This window comes from Nycticebus coucang, chromosome 19 (genome assembly GCF_027406575.1).
Source record: "Nycticebus coucang isolate mNycCou1 chromosome 19, mNycCou1.pri, whole genome shotgun sequence".
Lineage (NCBI taxonomy): Eukaryota > Metazoa > Chordata > Mammalia > Primates > Lorisidae > Nycticebus > Nycticebus coucang.
The window spans coordinates 59,041,033-59,051,365 of record NC_069798.1 but is presented as its reverse complement, the minus strand read 5'-3'; the positions used below and the strand labels follow the sequence as shown (position 1 = coordinate 59,051,365).

The 10,333-nt window shown below is 41.8% G+C and overlaps 1 protein-coding gene across 1 annotated transcript in view; it reads left to right on the top strand.

The window, feature by feature from the left end:
• The first annotated feature begins 527 nt into the window (after window positions 1–527).
• The window catches only part of VPS4B (vacuolar protein sorting 4 homolog B), a 30,660-nt gene continuing 20,854 nt past the window's right edge, over window positions 528–10,333 (top strand). Inside the window, exon 1 of the mRNA XM_053571225.1 lies at window positions 528–2,330. Coding sequence (XP_053427200.1) covers window positions 2,304–2,330 — 27 coding nt within the window. The 5' untranslated portion in view covers window positions 528–2,303. The remainder of the gene's footprint in view (window positions 2,331–10,333) is intronic.

Genomic DNA, 10,333 nt, shown 5'->3' with positions numbered 1-10,333 from the left:
TTTAATTGTCATGTCTCCTTAGTCTCTTCCAATCTATGACACTTCCTCAGTGTTTTCTTGTCTTTATGACCTTGCACATTTCTGAAGATCAATTATTAGCTATAGAAGTAGAAAAACCCTCATCTGGGATTTGTCTGGTATTTTCTGATTAAACTGATGTTACAGATTTGGGAGAATACCACAGAGGTGTTGTTCCCTTCTCATTGCACATCAAAAGGTATCTCCTTATCAACATGACTTCCTACTGGTGACAAAAGAGGAATTTTTGACTGTTTGGTCATATCCAGCATCTAAAGATGACTGGCAGATGGTTGTATACAATAAATATTAATTAACTCTTTTAACTATTCTGTGCTGTCCCACTAAATTGTCGACTCCAAATAGCAAAGACCATTATCATATTCATCTTCATAGTACCCTGATGCTCAATACTTGTATTTAGTATTAGCAAATGTTTGGGGATTGAATTGAAAAGTTAGTTGCAATCTGGTTATATCTTTAGGAAAAATGAGGTTCATTTGACAGTCATCAGGGAACCAGGGAATGATTATAATGAGCTAAGTTGAACAGCTTACTATTTATTAAGCGCCTATTATGTATGGCATTCTCCTAATGACTGGAGGCCCTGCAGTATTTTATCAGTAACTGACCAAGAAAGAGAGGTGGCGGAAAGGAATGACAGATACAGAGCAGAGAGGAGGCTTTAAGCTTTGAGCCCAGGTAATATAGATTTAGGGATACTATTCTAAGAAAGAGAGACCATGGAAAGCAGTTGGGAATAGAAAATAATCAATTTGGCTTTTGATGCGCTCAATTTATCTTGCATAAAAACCCTGTCATAGAGATCTCTCAGAGGCAGCTGTAAATGCTGGTCAGAGGATAGAGTGTGCCTAGAAATCTATATTTGAAGCCATTTCTAGTCTATTAACATCTGAAGCCCGGGAAAGGGATGGGATGAACAAAGATGAAATAGTGAGAGGGAACTGGACATTTGACTCTCGAGGAAATTTTGCTCTTTCAGAGGAGTAAAAGGGGAAAGAACGTAGGAGATAGAGAAGAAACATCAGAAGTTAGGCAAGAGAGATTTCAAGAACCGGGTAGCTGAGAATACCAATTAAGAGGTGAGTACTTTTTAATTATTTAGGAGATACCAGATGATTCAAAAGAATCAGTAGGAAATAAAATGATGGCGCGATTAAACATCTATTTTGCTTTCCTTTGAGAAACTTAACTATGAAAAGGAGGGGGGGAGACTGTGGCAAAAAATAATAAGCTGAGAAGTTTTCATATTAGTGCTGTCACTAATCCCTGCTTCGTATGATCCCGCACAAAGCACTTAACCTCTCAAGCCATCAATTTCCTTGTAAATATAAATGGTATGAATAATATGTAACCTACTCGTTTTACAAGACATGTTCAGGAGCCTGCTTCCCCATCAGACCGTAACCCCCATACCTGTCCTACTTAATGTTAATATTCCCACAGCCTCCGGAGCCTACACGTTAATCACACAAAGGATGTTTACTGAATAACCTGTAAAGTCTGAGCAGTAACAAGCTCCGCCTTGACGGCGGTCTGACTGTTCACCCCCACCGCATCGTGCACCTTCTCGTGCATTCCCTCCAATGTTCTTCAGCACCCCGACATAAGTACAATGGTCCCCTTTTCACAGATGAAGACCCGGGAGTGAATGAGTAATAGTAACAGGCCCAAAGCCTTCAACCGCTCAGTCTTGAAGATGCGATGACTTTTTTCACTCAAAAGCCACAGAGCCACAACACACGCAGACGAAGACGAAAAAGAACAATGGCGAAGGACTCTTCTCAACGTGAAGGACTTCCGGGGGAAAAGAGCCTGTCTTCCCGCGCTTGCTCCTCCCTGTCCCTAGGCCGGAGTAGTGGTGCGCCTGCACTAAACCCGATCTCCGCCAGGCCTCACGAGCTTCAAGGCTACACTCACAGCGCCTCGAGTGCCTAGGCTCCGGCTAGACGCGGAAGAGCCGGTGACTGGTCAGCGCGCCTGCTGATGACGACAGCGGAAGTGCGCAGGGTAGAGGCGGGGCCTGAGCCCAGAGGGGTTCGGGATTGCGGAAGTTTTGTGAGGAGGGTCGGGCGGCTAGTTGGGAGTGGTGGTGGTGTAGGATAAGTTCCGGAAAGGAGGCCACCGCTCAGGGCCCGAGAGCCACCCCTCCCTCCCCCCAGTTTGGGGCCCATCACACCCGGCGCGATTCGGCGTCGCTCCTGTTGGCTCTTCTCAAGCCTCGTTCACCCCCCACCCCCAGGGAACCGCCTTGGATCTCCGCCATGGCATCCACTTCCAACAACCTCCAGGTACTGCTGCTCATCTCCAGTCCCCCTGGATAACTGGAGGCGCGAGAAGTTGGGTGCGGAGCCCGGAGGAAGGAGGAAACGGCCGCGCCTCTGGTCAGGGCGGAGGAGGGCGGCTCGGGGGGGAAGCCGCAGGTGGGGGGCGGGCGCCTTCTTGCTGAAGGGTGGTTTCAGGCCCGCCGTTGGGGTCTCCTCCGAGCCACTGGCCTTGTGGGACTCTTGACTGTGAGGCTTTAACCCCACCCCAAACCAGCCGAGTTTGAGCCAAGCTAGGCAGATCTCTCCACTCGGTGTAACAGAGAAAGCAAAGAATGTGATTTTTACAAAGCGCTGCTCTGGACTAGTTTCTCTTAGTTTCACAAGCTGATACAGCAAAGCCTTTCCTTCCGAGCTGTCAGGTAAGTAGAAATATGAGAACAATCTGAGGTTAGAATCACTCTGCACAGTATCCGTGAATTCATTGAACACACTTTGACCCCCAGATTATATACAAGATCATGGAGTGTTCTTAAACTCCTGTGTGGCTCCACTTCCCCCAGACCCACCTCAGTGAGCACAGTGTTTTGTACATAAATCATGGAAATCTAAGATTTTAGATTAGTCCTCTGCGAAATGGAATTAATTCATTGAGAGAATTTATGTAACAGTGTTTCCCGTCCCCAGAAAGTATCTAGGGTATTGATGGAGTTTAGAATGTAATGAGACTTAATCCCAATCAAGTCTGTTTGATACACAAGAGTACCATGAAATATGAATCCTTGTCTTGGTCTTCTGGTAGTTGTTGAACATATAAAGATAATAGAAGAGCTTCATAATGCAAAATAATCGGTCCTGAAGAAAGACCACTCAGAAAGTAGACCCATTGAAACTGACATCAAAATTTCACAAAAAAGAAAGAGGGAGCTTACTTGGGACTTTTATCTTGAAAATTGACCGGAAGAATTATGAAAATATGTTTTATATTTTTCATAAAACAATTACAACAGTTACTTATTTCATAGAATAAAGAACAAGTCGTGTTGATTTGTCTGTGTATCTTTTCCATCAAAATTGTATAAAAGTAAGATACAACAATCTTCACTTAATCTTAAGTTTTTTGTATTCCCATTGTAAAGGGTCTCTTTGGAAAATGTATTTGAAAAAAAGTATTGGTCATTTGGTAAAGTATTGTCATTTCTTTTGAAGGTTCCTCCTCATCCTTGTTGATTTGTTAACTGATTTGTTAGTAAGTTTTATTCTGCCAGCTTTTCCTGTGTTAGAGACTTGTGTGTGAATTGGGCTGTCTACAACATAATCTTCAGCCATTTACTGTTACCTGTCTTTTGCAAGATTTGTAGTTTTGGTCTATAACCAGAATATGTCACATTTAATTCAAATTGTTATTTCTTCATTTCTTCAGTGAACCAGCTAGAGATTGACCAATATTAATGAAATACTTGCTAGTGTTAAACAAGAGAGATTTCAAGTTACAATTTATTCGCGATGGAGTCACAGATGTGCTTTCTTATTCAGCCTTTTCAATCTTCTAACCTAGGAAATTGGGATGAAGAATATTCATATAATGAATAACTTTAGCACTGAACAAGGTAAAAATCCTTGTAGCCAGGTGCTTCTAATCTAATGAGAGAATGCAGATAGCTAAAAGTCAAAAATTAAAAAATAATTTAATTATTTATATATAGTAGTTCCTCCTCATCTGCAGTTTTGCTTTCTGCAGTATCAGTTAGTTACCTGTAGTCAACTGCAGTCCAAAAATATTAAATGGAAAATTGTAGAAATAAACAATTTTTTTTTTTGAGACAGTTTCAGTATGTTGACCTCCATAGAGTGCCATGGCGTACCAGTTCACAGCAGCCTCCAACTCTTAGGCTTAAGTGATTCTCTTGCCTCAGCCTACCAAGTAAAGCCACCTGCCACAATGCCCAGCTATTTTTTGTTGTAATTGTCATTGTTTGGCAGGCCCTGGCCGAGTTTGAACCTGCCAGCCCTGATGTATGTGGTCGGTGCCCTAGCTGCTGAGCTACAGATTTTTAAATGTTACACGGCAATATCTGTATGACACACCTCACTTCATCTCATCACGTAAGCATTTTATCATCTCACATCATCACAAGAGGGATGAGTAGCATACAATAAAGATATTTTGAGAAAGAGAAACCACATTCATATAACTTTTATTACAGTATATTGTAATTCTGTTTTATTATTAGTCATTGTTAATTTCTTACTTTGTCTAATTTATGAATCTTTATTATTTTTACTGGGGAAAAATAGTACATACAGGACTCAGTACTATTAGTAGTTTCAGGCATCCACCGGGGGTCTTCGATGACATCCTCTGTGATAAGGGGGATATGTAATGGAATTAGAGTTTAGTCTGGGGAAGCAGAAAAGAAGGGCATATCTCATTCTTCCAAGGACAAATGAGAAATGTTTCACGGAGGAGGTGATTTGATTGTAGGTAAAGTGAATGCTAGTAACACTAATTGGTGTTTGATATAATCTCATTTGATCCTCCTAAGCAGTTATTTAGGGTGAATATAATTATACTTTCATAGCATAAGAAATTTATGCTTATTAAGGTTATGATTTGCCCAAAGACATACAGTTAATTAGTGTTGAAAATGGTTTTAAAGCCACATTTGTCTGCTTACAAACAATTTTTCACTACAACATTCTGTTTCTTTAAGCGAGAAAGTTGAATGTTTTTCAGGCACTGAGTATCAACTTGTGCCTCTGTCCAGAATTGTGATAAATCTTCCAGAGGACTGGGAGAAGCTACAAGTAATATGGTTGAAATAGGACTCAAAGTTCACTCAATCTTAAATAGTTTTTGAGTATCCACTGTGCCATGCATTTTGCTTAGCACGGGAAATCATACTATCCATGTATAATCACGGGGAGTACGTACAGGAGAAAGAGGGAAGCTATAGGACATGTAAGTGGACCACCCAGAGGTGTTGGAGAGGGCTTTGCAGCAGGAGGACCACTACTGCACTGAGTCCTGGAGATGCTGGAGTTTTATGAGGAGATGGTAGAATAGGGTATTTCCAGGCAGAGAGTATGCTGTATACAAAGGTACACAGTCCGAGTTGGTCCAGGTTGTGCCAGTGGTTTGGTATGACTGGAACTTAGAGTACAAGGTAGAAACTCAAACCTAAAGAGTTAGGCCAAGCATGCCACATATATGTCGGGTCCTCATCCTGCTGTAGATGGGGAGTTATAGAAGGGTTAGATGAGGAGTCATAGAAGGGTTTTAAACTGTGGAGTGATATCCTCAGGCTTTTGTTTTATAATGAAGCTAGCATATGCGCATAGGGAAAAACTTGACTGGTAGCAAACCTGGAAGCAATGAAAGCAAGGGGACCTGTTAGGAAGCAGGGGTCAGTATGATAGGAGTTGATGAGGAGCCAAATTAGTGTAATACCTATTCAAGTAAAGAAGAGGATTGGTCAGAGAAATATTGGAGAAGAATAGTGAGACTTGTTCCCTGCATTTAAAAAGGGAGGGAAGAGAAAGGGTCTGGGTTTTCTTCCAGATTTCTGGATTAGGTATCTGAGTGGGTAGGAACTGATTCTGGGAATACAAAGTGAGGAGTATATTTTGGGCCAGGATGGTAAGTTCTGAATTTGTTGAGTTTAAGATGCTTGTGGAGAGAATCAAATGGAAATGTCCAGTGAACATTTGGATACATATTTTAGAACTAGGGAGAGTAGTAGGAGAAAGGACTTGGAAGTTATTAGCTTACAGATGGTAGCAGAGGTTGTGGGCAGAGAGTCACATCTTGGACAGTTTACAGAATGAGGAAAAACAAGGACCAAGATAGAAATCCAATAGAATATCGACATTTAAGGAGAGAGAAAGTGGACCCTGAAAAAGAATTGTTAAACAGTCAAGAGTAAAACCGGAAGAGAATAATTTCGTGAAGGCGAAGAAAGGAGACACTGTCCAGCTATTTGTTATTCTTGTCAAGGCAGAGAGGGAGTTAGACAGCATTGCTGGGGAGGAGCAGGAGATGGGTGAGGCCTGGTGCTGGTAGCTCACACCTGTAATCCCAGCACTTAGAAAGGCTGAGGCAGGAGGATCAATTGAGGACAGAAGTCGAAAACCAATGTGGGCAACAGAGTTAGACCCCATCTCCACAAAAAACAGGAAAAAATTAGCTGGTGATATGCTAATAGTGACATGCACCTGTAGTCCTACCAATTCGGGAAGCCGTAGTGAAAGGATCACCTGGACTTGAGTCTGGGAGTTCCAAGACCATGTCTCTTTAAAAAAAAAAAAGGAAGAAAGGAAAGAAAGATGAATTGGGATGTTCTTTAGGATTTTACTGTGGAGGCAAAGAGATGTCAGGTGATAGCTAGAGAGGAACCTAGTAACTGGGAGTTTAGGTGCATTTTAGATATGAATCTGAGATGGGACTTAAACACATTTTTCTGCTGAGGAGAAAGAAAGGTTGGAGGGACCAGTAGAGTCCTCCAATGGGCATATCATTAATGGAGGGAATGTCAGAGGAGGATGGTGGGGAGGGGCTTCAGAGCATAGGAGAAAGAATTCATCCTCACAGACAAAGGCTGGGGCATTTTGAGGTAGGTGATTGTAGGATTTATCCCATTTCCAGGGTTTCCTAAGGGGGACATGTCAGGGTCTCTGAATCTGAAAAGGACAGTCTCACATACTCCCACCCTTTGTATCCATATTGATGAGTGACTGGGTCCTTCCTGATTGACCTGGGGTAAAAAAGTCATTCAGTCTTGTGCCAGCCACTGTGCTAGACTCTGGGAACATAAAAAAGTGAAGACAACAGACATAACCCTGGTCTTCATGGAGCTCATGTTCCAGTGGAAGAGACAAGGAAACCAAAAAACCAAATAAAACAACACTCACGTGCACAACTGCGTTCTAGTGGAGAGAGAAGCAAAAAACATGAAGAAGCCTCTCTTAAACATGAAGAAGCCTCTTAAACATGCATGCGTGTACACATACAGAGGAATGATTTTAAAGACAGGGGATCCCTTCAGTAAACAAAAAGAAGTGAGTCCCAGCCAATCCTGATGAACATATTTCATTGTCACATGTAAGAGGAAGAATTAGCAAAGGAAACTGAGAAGGAGAAATAGAAGGAGAATCAGCAAGGTGGTTCTTGGGGGCTCAGCAGAGGACAGTGTTTGAGAAGGAGATGGTGAACTCTATAGAATGTCATCAAAAGATCAAGATGAAGACAGCTGGTCTTTAGATGCAACATCAGTGAGAGCCTTAATGTGAGCAGTTTTGGTGTTGATGTGATGAGGATAAGTGAAGGGAAGCCACTCCAGTGAGATTTTGGCTCTAAGAGGTAGCGGAGAGACAGAGCTAACCTGAAGGGTGTTTGGGTGTCAAAGATGATTTTTTTTTAAGGACGACTATTTCCTGATGGAACTATCTAGTGAAGAGAACTTGTTATTAAGAAATGATAGAATTAAAGTAACCAAAGAGAAGACGATTTTGAGAAAGCAATAGGGAATTGATTTTGAGTACAATTTAAGTACACATGTAATGCCAGCACCATTCTAGGCTCTAGGAGCTCCGGAGGAAGCTCTGTGTTCATGGAACCTACCTACATAAAGGAGATAGCTAGTGAGCTAGTGAATATACAGGTAAACAAAGAAAATGATGGACTAAGGGAATGTAGGCATGAGGGGATAGCTGAAAGGAGGGTTGGAGGGCAGCTTTAGATGTAGCAGATTGGGGGGGGGGGCCTCTGAGGACTTGCCATCCAAACTAGGATAAAAAGGAGACTGTCACGCATCATTTGTCAATGGAAAGGAACAAGGAGCATTCTAGGCAGAGGGGTTAACTGTTCAGGCTGCCTGAGTAAGGGCGGACTAGAGGGTTTCAGGTCATTTCAGGCCTTGTTGGTCATGCTCCAAAATTTGGATTTTACTGTTCACAATGGAAAGCCATCAAAGGTTGCTACATACACTTGAGGGTGACAAGGATGAAAGCAGGCTGACCACTCACAGGCTGGGTCATAATTTTGACATATGTGATGATAGATTGAACTAAGGTCTTCAAGTGGAAGATTGATTGAATTCTGAAAAAAATAGTTAGGGCTCCAAAACCACCCAAGACATGGTTGATTTCATTTCAAATGAAAAATGCTACATAACGATTTTCTGTGATTTTAGAAGTGGGTTAAACAGGTCTCAAAGCCTTGAGCATTTGCAATAGGCTTTCGGAAACCTTACTCTTCCTGTTAGACAATTTTTCTGAGGTTTCAAGAATTTAGAAGAAGCTAAGCTTCAGTGAATGATGAGGAGTGGGCATCAGGCAAGTACCGTGGCTGAGGAAAACATCGGCCTGGTGGAAAAAATGGTTCATGAAAACAATCGAGTGACATTTAAGGACACTGAAGCGGCACTACAGGTTAGATTGCTGGCAGCATCCAAAAGATCTTGCGCGATTATCTTCAAATCAGGAAATTTCATTCTGATGGGTACCTTATACTTTGACAGATGAGCACAAACACATCCATGCTGAATGGTGTAAAGAAATGTTGGTCAGATTTGATGGAGGCAAGTCTATGAGTTTCTGACATTGTTACTAAGGATGAAAACTGGATTTACCAGTTTGATCCAGAGAATGTCATTCCACGGTGTGAATTTTTTTCCCCAGTAAAAATCCATCAACAAAAGTCAAGCAGCCCCAAAGCGTTGGGAAGAAATGGTGGCAACATTCTTCTCCAAAAGCAGTCTTGTTGCATCTGTTCCTCTGGAGGAACAAAGGACTTATGCTGCTCAGTGGTACACAGCAGTATGCTTTCCAGAAGTTTTCAGGATACTTCAAGCATGACAGTGCATCCTCCCACACAGACAACGTCACCATTCAGTTCCTGGGGTCCACAGAGGTTAAACTCATGACTCATCCACCATGCAGTCTTGACCTGGCCCCACATGATTATTTCCTGTTTCCTATAGGCAAAAATCGAATGCATGGAAGATAGGTTCTCTAGCCCTGAAGAAGCTGTTCATGCTACGAAAGTGAGCCTACAGCATTTGAAGAAAAGGAATGGAACAAGTGTTTTCAAAATTGTTTTTTAAGAAAGCAAAAATTCTTAGAATGTCAGTGATTATTTTGAGAAAATATAGTAATCTAAATGATTTTATGGTTCTTAAGTTTTGTGTATCTCAAAACTTTTGTAGTATCCTTCATAAATAAATTCCTCAGTCACATTAGCCACATTTCAGGTGCTTAAAAACCATATATGGCTGGTGGCTTCCATACTGGGGAGTACAGATACAGACATTTCTATCATCAGAGAAAGGCTGGTTTAAGCTAACTGGAACCATGTTTGGACTTAGTTGCTTAAGTAATACCAACTATAGTATAAAGCGTTTTATTCTTAATAAGTGTCAGTGTGGTGCCACAATAAAGGCTGACTGTGAGTGAAGGGAATGAATGGCACAGCACTTCAAAATCTGAGAAGAAAATTATGTCAGAATAAGAAAATTTATTTCTACTGTGTAGCTTACCCGGTGAGCCTTTGGGTTGCATTTTTATGTGACCAGTCTCACCTAACAACCAGTTGACCATGTGCTATGAATCCACTTTTTATTTATATCCTGCCTCACTTACAAAACTGATGAAAATTTACCTCTGAGTTCAGGCTTTTGAACTATAAAACATGTAACTTGCATTTCGTCAATTCTAAAACACAGGATTTATTTTTCTACAGCAGAGGAAGTGTGTTTCTCCAATGGGAGGCCTGTGCCTGCCACTTACAGATTTCCCCATCCATATTCTTATGAATGATTGGCTTTTGGATTGAGTGATTTTTTTTTTTTTTTTTTTTTTTGTGGAGACAGAGTCTCACTTTATGGCCCTCGGTAGAGTGCCATGGCCTCACACAGCTCACAGCAACCTCCAACTCCTGGGCTTAAGTGATTCTCTTGCCTCAGCCTCCCAAGTAGCTGGGACTACAGGCGCCCGCCACAACGCCCGGCTATTTTTTGGCTGCAGTTTGGCCG